The 24,841-nt window shown below is 53.5% G+C and overlaps 1 protein-coding gene across 1 annotated transcript in view; it reads left to right on the top strand.

The window, feature by feature from the left end:
- Positions 1–2,231: 2,231 nt before the first annotated feature.
- The window catches only part of PTPRF (protein tyrosine phosphatase receptor type F), a 99,798-nt gene continuing 77,188 nt past the window's right edge, over positions 2,232–24,841 (top strand). Inside the window, exons 1-4 of the mRNA XM_023221366.2 lie at positions 2,232–2,379; positions 6,064–6,163; positions 15,586–15,665; positions 22,369–22,504. Coding sequence (XP_023077134.1) covers positions 22,414–22,504 — 91 coding nt within the window. The 5' untranslated portion in view covers positions 2,232–2,379; positions 6,064–6,163; positions 15,586–15,665; positions 22,369–22,413. The remainder of the gene's footprint in view (positions 2,380–6,063; positions 6,164–15,585; positions 15,666–22,368; positions 22,505–24,841) is intronic.

The raw sequence follows: 24,841 nt of genomic DNA, 5'->3' as shown, positions 1-24,841 counted from the left end.
GGGCAGAGCAGATGTAGAGAGATCAGTGAGGAGGTGCTGCAGAGGTCCAGATAAGAGTTAATGGTGGCTTGGACCAGTGAGGCATCAGCGGAGTTGAAGAGAAAGGTGCAGATTAGACAGGTGATCTGCAGGTAAAATGAACAGGATTTGGTGATGGGTCCTAGGATTCTGGCTTGCCTATAGATGGACAGTGGGGCAACTGACTCAGACGGAGAACTCGAGAAAGGAGTCAGAGAGTAAAGATCGGGAGGGAGGTCTTGGGCATGCTGGGGCTGAGGTGCCTTCGGGACACAGGTGGAGATGTTGACTAGGCAGTTGGGTGGGCTCCTCTCCATCAAGGGCTTACACAAGAGGTTCCCTGGGTAAGAGTCATAAAGGTGTGAATCATCGGCAGATGGACAGTACTCAATGCTATAGGCATGGATGAGATCACCAGGGCAGAGTCCACAGTAAGAAGGGGAAAGACCAAGGCATGGGCCTTGGGAGACAGGAGCACTTAATGGATTGAGTGGAGGAGGAGGACCCCACAAAGGAAACTGAGAAGAAGACCAAGGAGTTAAAAGGTAAACCAGGAGAGTATGGTGTCAAGGGAGCCAAAGAAGATAGGGTTTGAAGAATGCAGTAATTAAGAGGTCTAAGAAAATGAATACTGGAAAAAAATGGCCTTCAAATGTTAAGACATAGAGATCATAGCACAAACACTGTGTTTCAGGGAAGATGTTGGGGGCAGAGATAGTAAAAGCCAGATTTGACCAAATGTTGGATGAAGTGAGTAGGAATGCCATAATGGCAAACAGAACACTCTTATGAAAGAAGAGGCTGGGGCCAGGCGTGGTGGCTCACGCCTATAATCTCAGCACTTTGGAAGGCCAAGGTGGGCAGATCACTTGAGGCCAGGAGTTCAAGGCCAGTCTGGCCAACATGGCGAATCCCCTAAATCCACTACAAAAAAAAAAAAAAAAAAGGCAAAAAAAATTAGCCAGGCATGGTGGCATGCACCTGTGGTCCCAGCTACTCAGGAGGCTGAGGCACAAGAATCACCTGAACTCGGGAGGTGGAGGTTGCAGTGAGCCGAGATCGCACCACTGAACTCCAGCCTGGGTGACAAAGTGAGACGAAGGAAGGAAGAAAGGAAGGAAGGAAGGAAGGAAGGAAGGAAGGAAGGAAGGAAGGAAGGAAGGAAGGAAGGAGGGGAGGAAAGGGGGGAGGGAAGAGAGGCCGGGAACTCAGGAATGGAAAACTAAATACTATACATCCTCACTTACAAGCAGGAGCTAAGCTGTGAGTATGCAAAGGCATACAGAGTGGTATAGTGGACTTTAGAGGCTCAGAACGGGGAGGATGGGGATGGTGAGGGATACATATTGGGTACAATGTTCGATACTCAGATGACTGATGCACCAAAATCTCAGAATTCACCACTGTATAATTCATCCATATAATTAAAAACCACTTGTACTCCAAAAGCTTTTTGAAATTTTGAAAGAAAGAAAAAAAGAAAGAAAAGGCCAAGTGCTGTGGTTCACATGTGTAATCCCAGCACTTTGGGAGGCCAAGGTGAAAGCATTATTAGAAGCCTGGAGTTTGAGACCAGCCTGGGCAATATAGCGAGACCCCACCTCTACAAAAAATAAAATAAATAAATAAAGTTGATAGAGAAAGGGACGAGAAAGTAAGCATGCAGGGAGTAGGTTTATGGATGGCTCCAGTTGAAGGTTGGGGTTGGTGCTCAGGGAAGAAGGGGACAATGGATAGATGAGGGGCCTGAGAAACAGGAGAGGGTAGGGAATCTAGGATTGGCAGAGACACTGGCCTGAGAGAGGAAGAGGGTGCTTCCTGTAAGGCAGCAGGAGAGAGGGCAGATGTGGGGAGGTGTGTGAATGTGCTCGTCGAGAGCCGGGGAAATTCTGTGATGGCTTTAATCCTCTCTATAAAGAGGTGGCAAGGTCCCATCTGACAGCAAGGGCAAAACGGGCTGGCTGAAGGTGTAAAGAGAATGGGGAGGGCTGGAAATAACCATTACGGACAGTGGGGTTCCAAGCTGACTGGAGAACCACGCGGAGGGCCCCTATGCAGTCAGTGGCCCCGCTTTAAGGGAACATCCGTCTGACCTGTGGAGTCATGTTGTTGCTTGAGCACCGCCCTGTGACAGCAGACAGGAGGGCTCACTTGGAGCTGGCTTTTTGCCAGACAAATGTGATAAAAAGTCAGAGAGGCGAAGAGGCTTGGGGTATTGACAAGAGTGTTATTAAAATGTTGGACCTTGGCATCTAAGTTGGACCAGGAGAAAAGTGAAAAGGAGAGAGCTGAGGAGAGCTCTCTAGGAGAACACGAGGTCAACAGCACAGAGATCCTATGAGATGGAGCCGTGATCACGAGGTAGAGGGAGCAAGTGGGAGCAGGAGAGGAGCAGTTTTGGAAGAGGACAGGACCCAGCGTGGGATACTTAGAAAGAGTGGGCTGGGCAGCCTTTAGGGGTCGGCCACTGTGACGAGAGGTCCAGGAGCTGTCTGTCTGCACCGGCACTGAAGGAACCCAGGCTGATGGCAGGAAGTAGCAAAGGCCACTGAGGAGTCCACTAAGCTGGAAACAGAGGCCCAGCCGTTAGCTTTGGCAACATGGAGGGGAAGAGTCATTATGTCAAGAGCAACATCAGGCCAGGCATGGTGGCTCACGCCTATAATCCCAGCACGTTGGGAGGCCGGGGCAGGCAGATCACTTGAGGTCAGGAGTTCGAGATCAACTCCTGGCCAACATGGTGAAACCCCGTCTCTACTAAAAAGACAAAAATTAGCTGGGCGTGGTGGCAGGCACCTGTAAGGGTGGGAGGGTGAGGCAGGAGAATCTCTTGAATCCAGGAGGCGGAGGTTGCAGTGAGCTGAGATGGCACCACTGCACTCCAGCCTGGGCGACAGAGCAAGACTCAGTCTCAAAAAAAAAAAAGAGCAACATCAGTGAAAGCCAGAAAGCAGGGTTGTGGTGGGCTGGGGAGCGAGCAGGAGATGGAGGAATAGAGGCGTCTTATAGAAATGGCTCTTGGGTTTGTGGGGAAGGAGAACAGAGAGGCACTCGAGTCTCTCCCACTCTGGAGAGGCGTGTGGGGCCAAGGGAGGGAATTTTTTTTAGGATGGGAGAGACATGAGACATGCGCATGGGCAGATGGGAATATGCTGTAGTGAGGAGGGTGCAGTGGACGGGGGATAGAGAGCAAAGCCTGGAGGCGCCGGCGCACCCTGAGCATAGGGGAGACACAGCGGGAGGAGGAGAGGTGTGTGGGTTTGAGGATTTGGTAGTGGGAGATGGGGGGGTCCTCCAGTGGTAGCTTCTGTTTTCTCTGGGAAACATGAGCAGAGTGTTCATTGAGAAATTAACTCCTGTATCTTTTCTCCCTGCCCATAGTGACTCAGCTAGAAGAAATGAAAGGCATTAGCCAGGGCCAGGCACTGTAGCTCGTGCCTGCTGTAATCCCAGTGCTTCGGGAGGCCGAGGCTGGAGGATCTCCTGAGCCCAGGAGTTCGAGATCAGCCTGGGCAACATGATGAGATTTTGTCCCTACAAAAAAAAAAAAAAAAAAAAAAAAAAATTGTTTTTTTAATTAAAAAAGCATTAATCAGGCTTTTGTGTTCTAAGTCCTGGGCCTTTTTTCTCCCACCTCATACCTGAGAAAGTAAACAGGCAGGGCGGGCGCGGTGGCTCAAGCCTGTAATCCCAGCACTTTGGGAGGCCGAGACGGGCGGATCACGAGGTCAGGAGATCGAGACCATCCTGGCTAACACGGTGAAACCCCGTCTCTACTAAAAATACAAAAAACTAGCCGGGCGAGGTGGCGGGCGCCTGTAGTCCCAGCTACTTGGGAGGCTGAGGCAGGAGAATGGCGTAAACCTGGGAGGCAGAGCTTGCAGTGAGCTGAGATCCGGCCACCGCACTCCAGCCCGGGCGACAGAGCAAGACTCCGTCTCAAAAAAAAAAAAAAGAAAGAAAGAAAGAAAGTAAACAGGCATTTTGTAGTTCTCGTGCCTGAGCTAAGAGGGAGAACACCACTGTGTCTTGGGGAATTGATGCTTTGGCATGGAGGAGAGGGGCGGGGGGACAGACATTCTCTATCCCACCCTGACCTGCCCACAAGAAAGTGGCTGCATGCGATTCGAAATGCCAAGGACTAAGGGCTGCAACTGTGGGGACTTGTGGGAGAGGTCCTCTTGAAAGAGCTGGGATGGAGGGAGTAGAGGGTTATCTGCCCAAGGACCAGGTCGGACAAGTGAGGCCCTGAAGATGGGCAAAAAATAGCGGAAGCCCTGTGACAGTGACCACTGATGTCTGCAACAGCAGCAGTCTGCAAATTCCTTCCACCTTTCTCTGCAAGGCTGTGGAGCATGGACTGACCATTTCTGGGACTGTGCAAACCCCTGGAGTTCATGGATGATCGGAGGGAGGTGAAGGGCAGCCATGAGTGATAGGGAAATCTTGCTGATCTGGTGGGTAGAGACTCAAGCTGAATTTAATTTGGTTTAGACCAACTAAGGGATGACTAAGAGGTATATTTACGTCATGAGTTTGCAGAGAGTGTCCAGTGGGCCCAGGACCTGGACAAAGGGTGAGCAGTGAGTGGGAGCTGACATCTGGCTGTCTCCTCACCCTGCACCCTGGGGCTGGAACACAGCAGACACACAACGACCATGTGATGCTACTCGGCCTTCACAGATGAGCACAAGGACATCCCTCCCCCCAGGCCCAGGAGCAGGGCAGCAGGGTAGCCCCACCTGGACCCCGTACTCACAGTTTGGCAAACTGGACAGAGCCTTGGCTCTTCTCCTTCAGCAGCTATCATGCTCTCCCAGGCCCAGCCACCTGATCTTCTCATCCATGTGGCTTCAGCATCTAGGCCTCTAGTTTCATTACCTTGGGTTTGTATCTAGTTCCAGATGGCATACATACAGAGATCTGGGCAGGCTGCTTACAGGCATTCTCTTGCCCTGCCTCAGCAAACACTTTGCCACATGTGGGTGAATGAGAGGGCAGATGCCAATGGGTTAGGATTCTGAGACCCCTGTGTCCCTGTGGGGTTTGGAGCAAGAGCCTGGTTGGTAGAACAGTGAGCACATTTGCTATTCAACCACAGGAAACCAGGGGTCCCAGCTCACCTACCTTCCAGTACTGTGCTCAGTAGCCCTGGCAATGCAGGGCAGAGGGAACAGCCCTGCCAGAGCTTCAGGACCACCAAGGCCCAGGCTAGCAGGCACACAGGCTAGCGAACACCACGAGCCCCTCTTCTAGTGCATGCCAGGGCTACAGAAGACTGGGGCTGGATGAGCGCTAAGACTTGGTCAGGGAGCTGTTTCCTCACTTAGTCATTTATGTCTGATGGTTCCTTGAGCACGGATAGGAAAGTCAATCTTCATTCCTTTAACAAATACGTATCTATTGTGTGTCAGGACCCTGTGCTGGCCACTGGGATATGACAGGGGACAAGGTGGACTCATTTCTCCTGCCTGCAAGGAACCTGCTGTCCATAGATCGGGGAGACAGACACAGATGCAAACAGTGGTGACAGCCAGGATGACTTCCTGGAGGAAACAATGGTTCCAAACAGATACAGTTGGCTCTGAGGTGCCAAAACACACTAAAGGTAGAGCAAGTCTTTTTTTTTTTTTTTAACGGAGTCTCACTCTGTGGCCCAGGCTGGTTCAAGCAATTCTCCTGTCTTAGCCTCCCAAGTAGCTGGAATTACAGGTGCACAACACCACATATGGCTAATTTTTGTGTTTTTTTTTTCTTTTAGTAGGGATGGGGTTTCACCATGTTGGCCAGGCTGATCTCGAACCCCTGACCTCAGGTGATCTGCCTGCCTCAGCCCCCCAAAGTGCTGGGATTATAGGGGTTAGCCACTGTGCCTGGCCAGTAGAACAAGTCTTAAGGGGCATTATATTATAACTGCATGCAAGAGAAGTTAGGACCAGTTTGGCTTTGTGTGTGTGTGGACTGAAACCCAAAAGCCAGAAACTCTCTGCATGTGTCCCTCGTGAAGCCATATGGTCTCTAGTCTCTATTTTTCAAAATTTGCAGGACTGATGACTGATTGGACAGTGATGCAGGAGGGAAGGTCTCTGCATGTCAGTGACTAAGTGACTGAAGATGACACTGCCTGAGACGGGGAGTATTGAAGGTAAGCAGATCTGGGGTGGGCAGGACAGAGGAGGCTCTTAGTTATACGGATCTGGAGCTCACAGGAGCGGCCCAGACTGGACATAGAGACTTAGAAGTCATCAGCATATGGTTGATAGTGGTCAAGATGGTCCAGGGAAAAGGGGCAGAGCAAGAGAAAAGAGGAGGCCTAGGACAGAGTCCCAGAAGAGCAGAAGAGGAGGTGGTAAAGGAATCGGAGAGAGGAGCCAATGAGGAGAGGGTGGGCCAATGAAGCGAAGGAAAAGAACTGTTTTAATAACTCAGCAATGGGCAGGCATAATTGGCTGAAAAGTATACTTTTAAAATTTGGGGGCCGACAGGGAAACTCTAAATCCTCAAAGTTCTGGAAAAAAAGGCAAAAATGCTTAAAGATGCATAAAATTTGCAATACTTCCCCTATGGTGCACCAAAATTACCAATTGTGAAAAACCACACACTGGAAATATTCATTTTTGATCCGTTTGTCATCCAAACCAAATTGTCTGTCCAGAATCACCAGAGCCAGTCCCATCCCCTCCTCACACACCAGGGGGCGCACACGCACTGTTTGTGAATTCAAGTTCAGGAAAAAAACAGGCAGTGAATCAGGTGGTTACCAGAACCTGATCCCTCAGCCCAGATCCCTGAACATCACAGCAACCTTGCCCTGCACATTACCACGTGATCCCTGAATCCAGGCACCTCAACAATGTCCAAATTTTATTTCTCACCTGACTCCAAACTCAGGTGTTATACCAGAAACACCCCGCAGAAGAAACCCCACAGAGGAGAAATGTCATCTCTTCTTCTGCTCAGTTACCTGACCCAGGGCAGTGGGGGTAGGTTCCCCCATCCTTCATGGTGAAGCCTAGCAAGCAGTGGCAGAGAATGGGGGGGGGGGGGGGGGGGGGGGGGGGGCGGGGCAGTAGATAGGAAAGAGCTGGTGTGGCTTTGGCTGACTCTTGAGTGGTTGTAGCATGGATTGCACGGGGGCGGGGTCTGGAGGCAGGGGCTCTTGGGTTGAAGCTTATCAAATCCCTCCAATCAGTAGGTCTTGGAATAAATCTTCAGGTAGGTTATTGGTTTCACCCAGACATTTCTAGGGTCATCATTTGAGTTTGATATGAGAAGTCAGAAACTCAATACTGAGATTTAAATTTGACTTGGAGGGCATTATCACGTCTTTAATTCCGAGGCCAATGTAAGGGTCACAGTTGGAATTGGTATAATATTGGGGTATTAGCCAGCCTCTATTTGGGGTTGACACTAGGTCAGAGAAGTGGAGGGTGAGCATGAGAATGAAGGGGCTTTGTGTGGGGTTTCTGCAAAGCCAGTCTCATCTTGGGTTCCAAGATTATTATTAAAGCTGGGTTGGTTTAGGGTCCTAAATGGTCTCAAGGTTGGGTGGGGTTTCAGGTCAGTATCTGTGTTTGGGGGTCCTTTTCTGGTGACTCAATCCCAACTCTGGAATTGAGAATCCCAATTCAGAGTGCATTGGTGTTGATCTGGGAATGGGAGAGCAGTACTGGAGTTTTATGTAAGGCTTGGGGTTCAGAAGAGAGGGAATTGCGGTCCATAGCAAGGTAGGTTTTGGACTTTAGGGTTCATTTAGGGACTGGGGGCTTAGCATTAGCACAGGGGTCCATTTAAGGTCCAGAGTTGGTGCTAGCGTCACTATCAAGGTTAGGGCAGGTAGAAGTAATAAAGAGGTTTAGAGTCAGAATTGGTATTTGGGATCAGTACAGAGGTTCCAAACAAAATTCCTACTTGTGCTAATTTGGGGGCAGATTAAGGGCTTTGGACTCAATATTGGGTTTAGGGCAAAGTGTGGGCTCAGTATCAGGTTCAAATCTGTATGGGGAGGAAATGGGGTCCTAGAGTGGTATTAGGTTCATGCTAGGACTGGGAGCCACTAGAAGGATCTGGATGTAGTATCAGAGTTTGGTCTGTCCATGTTCATTATTGGGGTTCGGGATCAATATTGAGGTCCCGGTCGGTTTCGACTTGGCGTTGAGTTGTGGCCTCTCTGGGCCTCCGCGGCTCCGCGGCTCTACGAGCGAGAGTGCACGAGGGGAGGGGCGGCGCCGGGGGCGCGCACGGCAGGGGCAGGGGCGCGGGCGCGAGCGAGAGGGGAACGCGCGGCTGGAGCTGGCGCGGGAGCGGCGGGAGCGGTGGCGGCGGCAGAGGCGGCGGCTCCAGCTCCGGCTCCGGCTCGGGCTCCGGCTCCAGCTCGGGTGGCGGTGCGGGAGCGGGACCAGGTGGAGGCGGCGGCGGTAGAGGAGTGGGAGCAGCGGCCCCAGCGGCTTGCGGGGGGACATGCGGACCGACGGCCCCTGGATAGGCGGTGAGTGACCCCCGGGCCCCCCGCCAGCCCCCTCCGCGCTCGTCCCTTCCCCGTTCTCCTTGCCCTCCCCGCTAGTCCACCCGGCGGAGCTGGGGGCGGTCCCGGGGGGACGAGGGCGCCGCTGAGGCCGGGCCGCGCCCCCACCTGCCGCGCCCGCAGCCTCGGCGAAGCCCCCCCCACGCCCCAGCCTGGCGGCTCCTCCCCGCTCACCCCGCGGCAGACGCGCCCCCAGCGCTGCCGGCTGGCTCGCTCCCCGCCGCCCCTCGCTGCCTCCCTCCCTCTCCGCCGCACCTTAGCCGCAGCCCGTCCCCCCCTTCCCCCGCCCAGTGCAAAGTTTCCCGTTTGCGCTCTTGCTCCCCCTCATCAGTCCCGCCTCGTCCCCCCTTCTAGCGCGGACGCGCTCCGGGGGCGGCCCTCAGACCCCTCAGCGCCGGACTCCGGGCGGGTACAGGCCGCGCCCCCGCCCCCGCCGCACAGGCGCCCCCTCCCAGCCGACTGGGGATCCGCAGCCGGCGCGCCCGGGTCTCGCTCGCGGCCCCGGCGCACGTGCGGTCCCGGGCTGCGCCGGGCGCGAGTTTGGAGCCCCCCACCCCCTTCGTTCGCGAGCACGGGGTGGGGAGGGGCCGAACGGGTTGTACCCGCCCTCAACCGGGTGCAACGCCCTGGAGGCCCTGGAGCGACCTGTCCCATGAGGACGTGGCCACTCGGACCTACTCCGAAAGTTTACTCAGTGGCCGCCCCGCGTCCCGTCCCGTGCCGTGCCGGCTCCCCATCGTCGTGCCCACGTCTCTGTCTCGGCTGCTTTCTGTTTTCCTTGGCGTCTTTGCCTCCCCGTGTCAGTGCCCCTGCAATCCCAGGGTCTCTCCGGCTGTCTCCGTTCTTTTTCCCCAGGTCACTCTGTTCTTTCTCTCCAGGTCACTCTGTTCTTTCTCCCCAGGTCTCTCCGTTCTGTCTCCCTGGGTCATCTTGTTCCCTGTTCCTGAGTCTCTCTGTTCTCTCCCCTTGGGTCTCTTCTGTTTCCTCTCCCTGGGTTCTGTCTCCCTTCCTAAGTCTCTCTCTGCCTCTTGTCTCTCACCCATCTCTTGGTGTCTCTGCACCCTCTGCTAGGCGCCCCCCCATTTCCCTGGAATGCTGCCCCTCTGGTTCTTCCACCCCGGAGGGGGAGGGGCTAGACTTTCTCCCCATTTCAAACCCCCTGCCCTCCCAGTGCAGGGCCCCTGAGTTGGAGCAGGTTGGGGGTGGGGAGCGCTACCTGCCTGAGCTGTGAAATGGGAGAGGGAGGCTGCCCCAGCCTGCAGGTTGTCTGGATCTCCCTGAGGGGCCACAGAGCAGGGCGGGGAGGCTGGATTAGGATGAGGAAGGCTCCACTTCTGAAGGAACAAGGGCAGGGATCCAGAGCAACCTGGTGCCAGATCTGGCCTGAGAATCAGCACTGGAGTGAGAGGCGTAGAAAAGGATGTGGGGTGGTGGTTCCAGGCGGGTGCTCATGGGGAGAGATCTGCTGAGAAGGGAAGATCTGATGGGGGATCCTTTGGGAGGCTTCGGGGATCTGAGGGATCCAGAAGAGAGTTCTGACAGGCTATCTAAGGAAATTTCTGTGCTTAGCGCCTTATTAACTCTTGCTTCAGGGAGCATGAAAATCCCTGTTTTTTACTGATTATATGAATGAGCCTAGGGCTTCAAGAAGGAGCAGGTGTAACTCCCCAAGTACAACCCCCTACATTCTCAGCCCCAGGCACAGGCCACACTCTCTCGTACCCTCTTGCCTTCATTTCCACACTCAGCTCACCCCCCTCCACCCCCACACACACTCCTTGTTCAGCTGCTTTCTTGACCCCACTCACAAACCTGGACCCGCATGCCGGCCAGGTCTCAAGCAATCTGTGCCTGCACACTCGCAGCACACCTGTGCACATGCACAGTCATCCTTGTGCATTTTTGTATATGCACTTTCTTGCACATTTTACTTGCTCTGTCTCCCTCATCATTTGAAGTGTCTGTATAGTGTTGTTTTTTTTTAATTTCTTTTTCCAACTGCTCTTCCTCTTCCCTCTTTCAAGAAGAAAATTGTTTTGACATAATTCCTTCCTTCCTCCGTTTCTTCCTTCCTCTTGCAACTACTGATACCTCCCCTTTATCCAGCTTTGTGTGCCCTGTGCAGGTTGGCTTGGTGTACAGGGCTGCCAAGAAAGGAGGGGCTGGTTGGGTGCTGGTGAAGAAATTTGGCGGGGCAGAGTTATAGACTGCAGCAGACGTAAACTAGCAACACATCTTTTGTAGGTAATCATATTGATATGCAGCAAAATACCAGCCCTGGCAATTTGGGCACAGTCCACCCTTTTTTCCATCAGCCCGAACTATGGGAGTCTAGCTTTAAGGGTCCTCACTGGGGGCGGGGAGGAGGGGACCCAGACCTCCTGCAATAGAGGTTGTGATACATACCACGGCTCCTCCACTTTCCAGCTTCAGGCCTCAAAGAGGCCCCTTTCTCCCTGAGTCTCAGTTTCACTCCCTGTAAAATGGGGCAGCTAATCCAACCTGGACTTGGTCCCAGGGCTGTTGTAAGAATCCAAGGGAACTGTGTGGCAGTGCATCAGCAGCAGTGGCAGTCACTTCCCATGTGACGGACACTGCTGTGTGCTTGGTCCAAGCTTGCAGCCAGAGCCCTGCCCTTGAGAAGCTCGTGGTCCCTGTGGGAGCAGGTTGCACCATGAGAATGCAAAAGCAATTCAGTTACCTGTTATTGATTGCTGACTGTGTGCCAGACCCCCGGGTAGGCACTTTCAGCCCCAGCTGCCTTGCTTTCTTTGGGACTAACAGCTATGTAGAAGAGGCAGCCCACACCTAAGGTTCAGGCATCTGCTCAACTAAAGCAGCTGCAGTTCTGAGTTGAGTTAGAACATTGGAAGAGTTCATCAAGAGACAGGGGAGAGTTCAGAGGTCAGGGTGAGATGAGTCCCAGAGGAGACCAAGAAGGAGTGATCTGAACTGGGTTTGAAGGGATGAATAGGAGTTTGAAGAAGAGAGAAGGGACTTGAGGCAGATAAAAAATAGTATGAATAAAGACTGGGAGGTGTTGTCACTTGTGAAGTGTTCAGAGATGTGGCAGATCACAGAGGGCATTGAATGCCCTGTTAAGTACCTGTCATTTTACTCTGAGAACCCAGAGAGAAAACACCAAGCTTAAAGCTTGGATAGGGAGGGTGGAGTGTGCGTTGGTCAGGTTTATGTTTCCAGAAAATGCTCTGTGGCTATGGGAAAAGGATGGAGACAGGATGCCCAGTGGGGCAAGAGGTGCAGGTAAGTAAGGTAAGAGAAGACGCTGGCTTTGATAGGTGGTAGCATGGAGCCATCTTGAAGGCACACTTGTCACGACAGAATGATTATTGCATGTGGGAATGAAGGAGAGGAAGAGGAAGGAATCCAGATTCCTGGGAATGGTTGAGCAGGCCTTCACTGAAGGCCCTGAAGCTTCACTGAGTTAGGGACTTGGTGAGGAGGGGCAGAGAATAAGCTCTTAGTTGGATATGTGGCCCTTGAGGTATTTGGGGCATTTGAGGCTCAGTGTGGGAGGCGCATCAAGGAGGGGCTTTGGTGTGAGGGTATGGGAGAGAAATGTGGCCTGGACAAAGAGAAGCAAGAGCTGTGTGAGAGCGCAGAGCTGTGCCCATCAGAGAAAGTAACCTCTGACAGTGGTTACTTGGATTCCAGTGCTAGGGTTGGACTCTGTTTACTAGCAGCGTGACTTTAAGCAGGTGGCTTAACCTCTCTGAATCCATTTCCTCATTTGTCAAATGATTATAATAAAAACCCATGCCTTATAAGGGTTGTTATGAGGATTAAAGATAGTATATATAAAGTGTGCATAGCACAGGGCTTGGCATCTAGTGAGTACTGTTGTCTGTGTTTGCAGTTACTGTAATCATCCTCAACGCGGCGGGGGGGGTGTAAACCCACTCTCCCATCAGGGGTCACATGAGGTTGCCTTTAATAAGAAGATAGACTGCTAAGGTTAGGGTACCTGTCTACCTAAGGTTGCTGCAATTCTGGGCTGAGATTAGCAGGTCGAGGAGCTCAACAAAGGGGATGCCCAGCCCCCATTGTTATCGATGGGATTGTGAATGTTGCTCAGGTGTTTGACCTTCAGGTCTTGAGAAGACTAGAGGTGAGGCCTGCAGAAGAGACTCCAGGTTTAGGGTAGGTGGAAGGGAATTTTGAGAAGGGGCAGCCTTGGGGTATTGAGTTCTCCATTTCCTTCCACCCTCCCTGGGCCCTGGGCTTCTACTGAGGCTCTTTCCACCAGCATCTGCCTCTGTGGTCCAGATGCACCACGTCTCTGTGGGACCATGACTTCTAGGTCTGAGAACTCCGGTTTTAGCTCCTTAGCAGTATTTTAGCTGCTGTTTCTGGGGACTGTTCCCGGTGCAGCCCCAGGGGCATTCTGGGGGTTGCTCCAGAGGGCAGCTGTGCCTGTATTCCCCTAGGTATCTACTTGCTGCTGACCCACTGCCGGGCCAGGTTTCAGGCCTGGCAGATGATGGGGAACCCTGCTGGGGCCAGCCCTGAGTTGACCCCAAGGGCTTTCTTTCTTGATATTGGACATGACTGTGGACTTCACCCCTTCTGAGGCCTTTCTGGGTGCAAAGCAGTGTGATTTCTTTTTTTTTTTTGAAACGGAATCTCACTGTGTTGCCCAGGCTGGAGTGTAGTGGTGCAGTCATGGCTCACTGCAGCCTTCACCTCCTGGACTCAAGCAGTCCTCCTACCTTAGCCTCCTGAGTATCTGGGACTACAGGTGTAGTCCCACCTGGCTAATTTTTGTATTTTTTGTGGAGACGGGGTTTTGCCATGTTGTCCAGGCTGCTCTTGAACTCCTGGCTCAAGTGATCCGCCTGCCTTGGCCTCCCAAAGTGCTGGGATTACAGGGGTGAGCCACTGTGACTGGCCAGCAGTGTGGTTTCTAACTTGGGTCCTGAACCATTCAGGCCCTTTCTGAGTAGCTTTCTAGTTAACCTTCCAGGTGTCAGTGCCAGCTCTGTTCTGGGGGTGTATCTGGTTGTCCTGATTGTTCTGGGCTCTGTCCCAATGTGAGTGTAGAGTAGTTCTGGGAGCTGCAGTTGGTGAATCTGAGTCTTTATTTGGTTGCCTGATAGGTTGTTTTGAGACCAGTTTGATCCCAGACTGATGTGGTTCAAAATTACTGTCTGGCTTTTCTAGGATTCTGCCCTCGTGCTGTTCTGTGTGCCTCTGGGTCTTTGCAAATGTTTAGTCTTCTAAAATGGTCCCTGGCCGCTTTGGGTACACTCCTCTTTCCAGGTGTGGCTTCTGCTCCATGTAGGGCCTATCTCAGATTCCAAGCACGAGACCCTGCTGTGGCCCTGGGTGTGGCAGCAGCGCCTGGCCAGCTTGGGGGAGGCCTTTCCCATTACCCAGTTCCCTGCCTTGGACTCTGCCCCTCTGCCCAGGGTCTCTGCACAATGGCATAGTCAAAAACCTCACTTGAATACTGTGAGGCCCTGCGGGCATCTCTAGACAAATGGGCCTTTAAGTTTGGGGCCTGGAAGCTGGTTTGTCTGGCCAGACCCGCCAGGCAGCCTGTATGCTGGGAGCAGCAGCTGCTGGAAACGAGAAACTCGACTTGGGGAGCTAGGAGGGAAGCATGCAGAGAGGGCTGCGGGTTCTGGTGCAGGTAGGTGGGGCAGTGGAGGCTGGGTCGGTGAGCTGGTGAGGGCCGTCTTGGGTCATTTGGGATGGCCTTCAGTTGATGAGAGCACCCCCATATTGGCAGAGGTGGTTAGTGCAACTTGAGGGTAATTTCCAGGTGCAGAGGTGTGTCCTTGATTTCATGATGAGGGTCAGTCTTGGGCCGGTAAGGACATTCCCATGCACCACCCTCCCACTGTGGTTTCTTTGTGTCCGTTATAGGAGGAGCCAAGGTGGCAGAGTGGAGTGGGGCGAGGATCACTGTGCATGTGGGGGCATGAGGTGAGAAGCCTGCTACAAGGTGCAGCTTACATCAAGTAGGCCAAACAGCTGAGCTTCTGTGAGGTGGTGTGGACGTGTCTGACCCCCAGCCCCACTCAGGATGGCACCCACGCTGGTGGGGGCTCAATAATGGCTCTAGAAGGAAGGGGCTGGGCTCTGTCGCTGCATGTGTGCCAGCGGAGGAGGCATCCAAGGGTACATCTTCATTTTAAAAATTATTAGAGAAGCAGAAAGTCAAAAATAAATATTGCTTCTGAAGCTGCTTTGAAGACTGGAATGTATGTTGGAGTGTGTTCTTCCAGGCTGGGCTGTTTTCTTTGAACTCATCCATGCGTTCATCCACTCATTCAGTGTATGTTGACTGAGCACCTACTACGTGCCGGCTGTCAGCCAGGCGCTGGGAATATGGAGATGAGCTGGGCAGCCACAGTCCATGCTCCTATCAAGCTTATGGTAGTGACTCAGTCATTGTAAAAATATGTAAAGAGTCATGTTTGTGGTCACGGCTCCAAGCCAAGGTCCAGGCGGATAGTCTGGGACATCGTGGAAGGCTTCCCTGAGAAAGCGCCACTGGATCTGAGATCCGAGGGTAAATTGGCCAGAGGAGCACGGGTAGCCTGTGCCAGGCAGTGGCATTCAGCACTGGCAAGGTTGGGAGACAGGAAGAAATTTGGCACATTTCAGGATCAGAAGAGGAAGTTCCCATTCTGGCAGGAGGAGAGCACGGGCAGGTAGGGCTGCAGAGGTGGGACGGGCCGACTTTGCTTGGCTCCGGGGTCATGCTGAGGAGCTGGGCCACATAGTCTATTGCTGAGGTCAGGGACTTGGTCTGTGTGGCTCACAACTATATGGCTAGTGCCTGGAAGGACGCCTAGCACATAGTAGGTGCTCAGGGAGTATCAAAATGAATGAACGAGGGAGTGAAGGGAAAAGATGGGCATTTTTACCAGATGGGGATGGTTCTACATGAACATTTCCATAACCTGCTTTTTTTTCTGCATAAACAGCAAATTTTTAATGTCTTTCTGTGTCAATACATATGCTGCTGTGATGAAATTCTTGATGTTTTTTCATATGCTTTCCTTTCTGTCCAGAAAGGAGCGGAGGCCCTGGTGCCCTGCCCTTGGTGCTGAGTATCCAGCAAGAGTGACTGGGGTGAAGAAGCAAAGACCTGGTGAGTGTGCCCCAAGAAGTGGCCAGGAGCATGAGTGCATAGGGGTCCCGTGGGCCAGGCTGAGCAGCTTAGACTTTGGTGCAGGGTCAGTGGAACTATATAGGGGGTGTCAGCAGGGGGCATGACATGATCCAGTGAGTGCTGGTGAGAGATGTGGAGGCATGGATCAGGGAGGCAGTGACAGAAGTGGAGAGAAGGGATGTGAGTGCTATTTAGGAAGGTGGAGTAGACAGGACATGGTGAAGGATTGAATGCGGAGCATGAGGGAGGGGAGGTGTCACGGATGGTGCCTGAGTTTCTGGCTGGAGTGGATGATAGAGGTGGATGGGGAATGACATATAGCTCGTCAGCTACTGTAGGTGTGAAATAGGCTTCTGGTGATGTCCTGGGACTTAGACCAGGATCTATCTTCTGCTTCTCCATTCACCACGTTTCTGTAGAAAAGACTGTTCCCATCGACTGTAGGTTGTGGTAGAAAGAAAATGGTGCCTGCAGGATCTGGGCATGTCCTCTGCATCTCTTTGAGGTCCCCTTGTCCTCCTCTCTGTTAGAAGCACAGAATGGGTGGGCTGGAGTTGTAGGGAATGAAGTTGGCGAGTTGGTTTAGAGTCAGCATCATGGGCCTTGGATGTCAGGCTAAAGACGTTATTTAGACTTTTTCCTGAGGGCAATACAGCAGCACTGAAGGTTCTTAAGCAGAGAAGCAATATCCATGCATTCATCTGTCCATTGCCCATCCGTTGATTCATTCATGGAACACTATCTGAGGGCCTGCTCTGGAATAAAGTGGCAAACAAAAGTGCAGATTTGCATTTTTATGTGCTGAAAGGTGGCATTGGTCTGTGTGCAGGCCAGGTTGGAGGGGAGTGATGGAAGGCAGGAAGCCCACCGAAGAGGCAGGAAGTGATGAGGTCTTACTAACACAGTGGTAGTGAGGATGAAGGCAGGGCAGATTCAAACTTATTGATGGGTTAGATGTGTGGGATGAGGACAAGGGAGCATTTAAGGAGGGTTTGCGGGCTTGGTGACTGAGCAGATGGTGGAGCTGTCCCCAAGACTGCACACCCTGGAGGAGGAGTGGGATTGGGGCAGATGAGTTCTGGTTGGGCCATCCTGAGCCAAGAACTCGGTGGGTCTGTTCATTCTCTGTAAGCTCCTTGAAGGCAGAGCCTCTGACTGTCTTGTTCATCACCCTGCCCACTGAACATCTGGATGGGTGGCTGAACTAACAAGGCTGTGGAAGAGATGGGTCTGGCCAGGGTAGGGGAAGGAAATGTGTGTGTCTTGGGTGTCTACTGGAGTTCAGGCCCTATGCTCGGTGAGATGGGCACTGGGGTTATGTAGAGGGTGCAGCAAGAGGGACTATGTCACAGGCTGGAAAGGTCAGATGGGGAGGGTGGGTATAGGGACATCATGTGTCTCTTCGCCTCTCCATCCTCAGATGATGGTCTGACCTACCTTGAAGTTCAGTCTTGCCAGAAGAGGTACCTGAAGGTGGAGCCCTCTGTCTTCTGGGGAGGCCGCTAGCTGATGGCATGTCTGATGGGGTGAAGATGGGGTGTGCTATAGTTCCTGACTTCTGGAAGCTGGGTAGGGCTGATATGGGGGTACAGGGGAAGGTACTCTGAGGTCCCAAGGCCAGGAGCCAGCTAGTACAGGAATTAAGCCAGGTTGGAGCTTCCTTGGGTACAAGGCCCAGGGTGCCCAGGGAACTGGGTTCTGGGGCAGGGGCCAGGGCAGGCTCTAGACTCAATTGGCAAAGGATCTTGTTGTCTGTGTTGGGGTTTCTCAGCCTCAGCACTGTTGATATTTTGGATCAGATAACCCCTTATTGTGGGGGTGGGGCTTGTTATTGTAGGGTGTCTAGCAGCATCCCTGATTTCTCCCCACCAGATGCCAGTAGCATCTCCCCGCTTTCCCCAGTCTCGACAATCAAAAATGTCTCCAGTCGTTGTGTAATGTCCCATGGAGGCAAAATTATCCTCAATTGAGAACCTCTGGTCTACAGCCTCTTGCTGCTTTCACTATACTGTGTAAACCTGGAAAACTGGGGCGGGTCAGTGGGGAAGATGGACAGTGATGGGCCACTTGAGCAGAGTTCTGAGGGGTGAGGAGTGCTGGGGCAGGAGAAGGTCATTTTTTTCCAGTAGACAGAACAGCAAGTACAGAGGCTTGGAGGCAGCAAAGTTGGGGAACAGTAATCCAAGAGGGACCCCAGCCCCAGAGGAAGGGGCCTTGAGGCTTAGGGATTACAGCTGCAGGAAGATACCTCTCCTGGTCCCCTTTGGTTGCTTGCCCCCAGAGCTAGTCTCCTGCTGACCCTCTGCCACCTCCGAGTCTGTGACACTCTTCCTAATCTCCCCCTCCACTCCTCAGTGAGATGGAGAAACTAAGAGCTGCAACAGGGTGGGACTCAGTCCAGCTGGTGGGAGCCCCAATACCAGCCGTGGGAGGGAGGGCTGTTCCTGGCTCTGCTCACAGATTCCAGCCAACTGGCTGGAGGAGGGAAGGCGGCCTCGCCCTCTTCCCCACAGGCCCCTCCTTCCCTAGGTCAGGGGTCCTGGCTGAGACTGTGATTTATTCCTGTCATAATCCAGTGGTTGCTTTGGTGAGAGTTGGAAACATGTTGGTTTTCCCTTCCCAAGTCTAACAAGGCCTGTTTCCGCCTCCGCGGCCGCTGCTGCAGTGCCACGCGGTGAACTGTCCAGGACATGACAAAAGGGCTCGGTTAGCTGCCCGCTGGTTAGAAGATGAACAGCTCAGAGCTCGCCCTGCCGACAGGCTCTTTCCTTCCCGTTGCCCAAGTGCTGGCCTTTCCTCTTGGCCGTCTGCTCTGTGGGGCCCTGGATACCCCTCCTTCTGTTCATGTCCATTTCTGGGCCCCAGGGTCCTGGCCTGGGGAGGTAAGGTAGGGGAGGCTGCAGAAACAGGTGGTATCTGGAGACTAATTAATATTTGTGAATAATAATGCTTGCCCAAGGAAACAAATCAATCTGTGTTTGCATATTTATGACGACTCAGGAATGATCCCAGCTGTTCTCCAGCCAGGGAACCCCCCATCATTGGTGTCACATGGTCCCTTGGGCCCCCACAGAGGCTGGCAGGGTGCTTAGGGTGGGCTGCATGGAGGTGGCATGGCTTCTGTGTTTTGTAACATGAACCTTCTGTGACGTTCATACGCGAACGCTGTGGCTTGCTCTAGTGCCTGCTTCTTCCTTTTCCCTCAAAGCAGTGATTCCCAGGCTCTTTGGTTTCACGAACCAATACAATTTCCAAAAGTACTCAAGAGCCAGACATGGGGTTGGCAATTTTTTATTTTGCCAAGTAAAGGCATTATAAAAAAACAACTGTTATCTGCTATCCCCATCATTTCATACAGGAAAGAACATTTTAACACCAAGGATAAAATCTGAGAATAAAGGACAGTTCTTCCCAAGAAAGGGCAGTTGGCAGCTTTGCACTGACGTAGCAAAGGAAAAGGATATATTAAAACCATTCTGAATGTGGAAAAATTGTGTCCAATTATATTCTATAATATCATACCGTATGTAATTGTGTTCCTACCCAAGTATGTCAGCTTGGCAGAACGGATGGTCCACAGTGCAATTCAGAGACGAGCTTGAGTGCCCAAGTGCCCCGGCCTTGTTTTTATCTCGGTTGTTGAAAGCCCAGGCTCACCCAGCCATGCTGGTGAAGTGGGTGCTGTGCTGTGAAGACCGTTGCATGGATTCACAAGGTGCTCAGCCTTGCAACCGCATTCAGGCTAGCAGCAGCCCTGCCCCCTGTTCCTCTCCCACCTTCTCCCTGCAGGTGACCCTGGGACTCTGGGGGCTGGTGTAGGGCCAAGGTCTAGACTTTAGGCCAGGCCTGGGGATCCAGGGCTGCTCTGCTCTGATGAGGGAGGCCCTGGAACTGGGAGTGGCCTGAACCGCCTGACACCAGGGCAGGCTCTGTGCCCGGAGTCCGGGGCGGGAGGCAGTTTGCTCTCACCAGGAGCTGGTGAGAGAGAGGCCCTGGCTCGTACAGCTGTGTGGTTGCCAGAGTAGTTGCCTGAGAATGTGTTTGTGTGTGTCCCTTGTGTTTCGCCATCTCCCTGGGCATCTGTGTCCTTGTGTCCATCGTGGACCACTGGAGGAAGCTCTCTCTTCTACTTTCTGGATCTGAACAAAGTGTCCTGAGCACCCCAACCCAGAGACACGGGGTTCCTGGAGGCCCCAGGTTGGGGGTAGGGTTACCTGAGGCCCAAGTTCTCTTAACACCCATGGCCAGACTCTCATCCAAGCTTGTACCACATGGGTGTCTATTCTGGGAGTTTACCCCCACGATGGCTCTCTTGGGAGCTCTGCCCCCACCGTGATGTCTGTAACAGCACGTTACATCTCTGTGATGATGTATGGGGAGTTGCACCCCTGTAATGTCCTTATCAGGCAGCTGCACTGTACCCTCTGGGTCCACCCACGTGATGTCTAGACCACATGGTTACACCTCCATGATGTCTGCACCTGGGAGTTACACTGCTATGATTACTGCACCAAGGCGGCTACAGGGGATTAAGCCTCTGCTCATTGTACTGGGGAGCTGTATCCTGTGATGACTGTACTGTGCATTTTATTTTCAGAGCAGGGAGATATGCTCATGCTGGGGGCCTATGTCCCTATGAAGCCTCTCTGGCAGGGGTTACATGCCTGGAATGCTTGTTCCTGGGAGTTAACATCTGTGACTATTACAGTGTTATACCCGTGATGCCGGTACAAGGCCGCTGTACCCTGTCCTTTGGTGCAACACAACTATTGTGTTATAAACTCATGTATCTCAATCAGGGGCTCCAGGATGGTCCATCAGAGGCCCATACCCCCATGATGACCTGGCCTGGCATAGGATACCAGATGTGTCCACAGGCCCAGGGAGGAAGAGCCACTCATAGTCCACCACCTGATGGCTGCTGGGAAGGTGCTCCATTGTTGGCTGCATGTGGCACCATAGCGCAAGCTCAGGCAGGGCCTTAGTGATGTGTGACCCCCATCCCAGCGTGGCCTTGCAGGCGTCCTTGTGGTCTCAGCCGCCTGAGCTCTGGGATCATGGAGCAGATCCCCCACCAGCTTGGTGTAAATGGACACCCATCATGCCCCTTCAATGTTCTTACTTTGTTGTTCAGCTCCTGTCTCAGATTTTTGGTGAGATCCTGGGACAGGGGACAACTCCCACCCATTTTCCTTTGTGTTTGGCCCCATCCCACTTTGCAGTCCCACCTGCTTTATCCAACACCCTTGCTCAACTGCTGCTCCCTGACCTCATGACCTTTGATTATCTCAGTTGAGACAAGGGTTCAAATTTCAGAAAGGACCAGAGCACCTTTGAGCCCTGCCCCTTCCTGTTCGCCTGCCCTGTCACCTTGAAAATTCTGTTACCATTGTGGGTCAGCGGGGACCTGGGTCTGATCACAACTCCCTGACCGAAGTCCATGGGTATCACTGCAGGGCCCCAGGGCGTGTCCTTCGTCATGGACTCTGATCTGTTGTGTCTTCACAGCATTCATGAGGGATTGACCACATCTCATCCCTCTGCCCAGAGCATGGTGTGATCAGAGCTTGTGGGCACTTCCACACATCCTCTGGTGCCCCCCGTGAGGGGTATGGGAGAGAGACCCTGGGGAGCTCACCAGTGGGGCCAGGGAGCGATAGCAGCGTATCTCCCGTGTACAGTGCGGCCACACTAGAGGCTTCACCCAGGTGTGCCTGGGGGCACTCCAGGCCAGGAGCCTTGGGAGTAAAGGCCTAGAGGCATTCAGCCAGTCCCAGAGGCTACTCAGTCTTTTTGTGCATAGCTTCCTGTCTCAAACATGGGCCCCTGAGGCTCACACCGCATCCTCCCTACACTTGTTCGGCTCTGGGCTTCTGGGGCAAGGGCAGAAGAGATGTGGGGTTTGAATTCTAGGGTCTAGAACCCCCATTCCTGGCCACTAAGGCCTCCCTGTGGTTTCTCTGTGAAGTGGGAAGGTACCATGGGAATTGGGTAGGATGAAGGTGGCCAGGCAGGGCAGCAGCAGCTTGTCAAGAGCACGTCCTGGCGAGCACTGATGGCTTGTGGCTTTGGCTGGAAGCCTCTGATACCTGGAGCTCATCTGCTAACAAGCCTGTGTTCTGGGGCCTGTGCTCAGCGTGCTTGTGGAGTCTGGCCTCCCACCTTCTCCCTCCCTGCTGGGGAGAGGAGGGGCAACAGAATTATCCCAGGGAGACTCCAGAGTCAGTCTGCTTAGCCCTTCACTGCACCTTGTCTCTGTCTTGTCTCTCTGTCTTCTGTCCCACCTAAGCGTCTCTCTGACCCTGTTTCTCTGTCCTCTTATGGGGGTGAGTTAGAAGCTCAAGGTCTGGAATGGAACACACTGTATACATTCTCTAATGTCACCCACTCCCTGTACCCCCTACTCAGGTTTAGAGAATGGCCTGAAGGCCTCCTGCACTCTTTCTCCTTCCACTGTGACTATTGGGCTGTCCTTATGGGTGCTGGGGAACCAGTGAGGAACTTGGGTGGTCACTGGGGTCAGAGGTCTAGGTGGTCATTGCACAGCCCAAGTGGCGGAGGGGTCTGTTGAACTAGGCTCTGGATGGTCAGTTGGTCAGTGGGGGTCAGGAAGCGGCAGGGGTGGCCATTAGGGATACCAGTAAATACCAGCTAACTAGCTCTGCCCTTCTCTCCATTACAGGTTGATTGTCCTGGGCTGTGGCTGGCTGTGGAGCTAGAGCCCTGGATGGCCCCCGAGCCAGCCCCAGGGAGGACGATGGTGCCCCTTGTGCCTGCACTGGTGATGCTTGGTTTGGTGGCAGGCGCCCATGGTGACAGTAAGTCTGAACCCTCAAGGTGCAGATCCCCCAGGTTGAAAGGTGGCATCCTTCCCAGCAGGACTCTGGGATGGGGACAGACCAGCTACTAGGAGAGACAGGATGGCCAGAAACTCTTTTTTTTGTCTTTTTTTTTTTTTTTTTCCTTTTTGTGGAGAACGGGGTCTCGCTGTACTACCCAGGCAGGTCTCGAACTCCTGGGCTCAAGCTATCCTCCCGCCTCTGCCTCCCTGAGAGCTGGGATTACAGGCGTGAGCCACCGCGCCCGGCCGGCCAGAAACTCTTGAGACCTTCTGTCCTAGAGAGCCCCCACTGCTTGGAGAGCCTCTTTCTAAGGAATGCCTGGGTACTTAGGAGCATCTTTAGGCACCAGAGTGGGGCAGTCGAATCGTGACCGTCTTACAGGGCTAGGGTGAGACCTGTCCTGGATTCATGTGGTCACTGTGTGGTGTGTGCGTGCGTGTGCTGTGTCCACTGTTGCAGATCTGTGCTGAAGGCACAGTGTGAGCTACAGCCAGAGGTCGGCATGGGAATCGGGAGTGGCACGCAGGGCATGTGTATGGATGCTTGCCCAGGGTGCCGGGTGTGTCCATAGGCCCAAGGAGGGTCAAAAGCAGGAGCCACCCATAGCTCTTCCCCTACGCTGGACCCTCAGGATCCAAATATGCAGATCTGAGCCCCTCCTTCTCCTTTCATGGGGACCTTCTAGGCAAAGGAGCATCCCCCCCACCCCAGCTCCTCAGCCCTGGAAATGGGGGAAGGATTGTGTTTGGCCGGCAGGAAGCTGAGCAACGCCCCTCTGTGTGTGTTTGTGTTAGAAGGGGGTGGAATTGTCCCCATCCAGATCCAACTCCGAACTTTGGTCCCTTTCCTGCTGCCCTTCCCCCTGCCTGGCACTATGAGACTGGCCGCAGCCCGCCCCGTCACCATGGTTACCACTGCTTGGTTACTGGTGGGAGGCGGGGCACAGGGCAGATTTAGCCAATCTGCAAGCTGAGGGGGAGGGGCGAGGTCGGAGCCAAGGTCCCTGGGGGAAGGGGCCGTTCCCAGCCTGTCCAGAGCCCAGGGGTGATCCAGGGCCAACCCTGGGGTCAGCCCACGCGTCACCAGGCCATAGGGCTCCCCCACCCACCTCCGCCTCCATATCTCTGGGCACAGATCTCTCCCCTTGCCCCACCAGGGCTCTTTCTTCTAATGGCTCATTAATTATTCAGAAACTGATTCTGGAGTGGGGTGGGACTGGCATGGTCCCGCCCTTTGTCCTTAGGTGCTGGGTCCTGGGTGGAGCTAGAAGGGAAAGGAGAAGGGGCAGGCATTCCCAAGGGGTGGGGCAAAGGGCCATGGGAGCACCAGGTACCAAAGAGAGGGCTGCAGAGGTGAGAGCAAGGAACAAGACAGGTGGGGAATCACATGGGGAAGTGGGGCAGTGTATCTCCAGGCTTGCCTGGAACCTGCAGGGGCAGGTTGGAGTAGAAAGCCCTATCAGGTGTGACCCCCGTGGTTGGCAGGAAGGTGAAGGCTTGTCCAGGTGTGGTCAGCAGCTCTTGGACACTGAAGTACTGCCCTTGCCCTCCCCGCTGACCCAACCCCAGGCACTCTGAGGGCCTTCAGACAGAAGCTCTAGGGCAGGGGAAGGATGGCCCAGCTGGGCTTCAACAGATAACACATTCTGGGAGAAGAGCTGTCCTCCTACTGCCTCAGACCCAACGCACTCCAACCTGTACCCCTCACTCTCATCCCCCAGCCTGCTGTCTTCCCGCGTTCTCTCCCGTGAAAGGCATTACCACCCACCTGGTCACCCAAGTCAGAACCTGGGCCTCCTCCCAGCCTCCTCCCTCCGTGCTATCCCACATCGAATCCATCACCAAGCTCCGTTGCTTCTACCTTCTGAATATCTTTGGAATGCATCCACTTCTCTCTCTCCCGCCTTCATCCAAGCCACCCTCGGCTCTTGGGCTTTTGCACACAGCAGCCTCCTGACGATTTCCCTGCCTCCAGTCTTTTCCTTCCTAATCCATTCTGCATTCCAAAGGTAGAGTCATGTCACCAGGTGAAAACATCATCATGTCCCTCTTCAGTTTAGAATCCTTCAGTCCCTCCTGCCCCCAGGCCCCCAGGGTTGTAACCCTTCTCTAGGCCCTGCATTATCAAGCTTCTATCCACCTCGTCCCTTGCTGTCCCCCCACCCACCCCACTCACCCACCATGCTGACTTCTTTTAGTGGCTCATCAATTCCCAGTAGGAATTGGTAGGGGCAAGGCGGAACAGTTTTTAAAGCAAAGTCAAGAACCTCCATGCTGGTTCCTTAGGAACCAAAGCCCAAAGACCAGGTCTTGA

Source organism: Piliocolobus tephrosceles, chromosome 1 (genome assembly GCF_002776525.5).
Source record: "Piliocolobus tephrosceles isolate RC106 chromosome 1, ASM277652v3, whole genome shotgun sequence".
NCBI classification, from domain to species: Eukaryota; Metazoa; Chordata; class Mammalia; order Primates; family Cercopithecidae; genus Piliocolobus; species Piliocolobus tephrosceles.
This window is presented reverse-complemented; position numbering and strand designations above follow the sequence as displayed.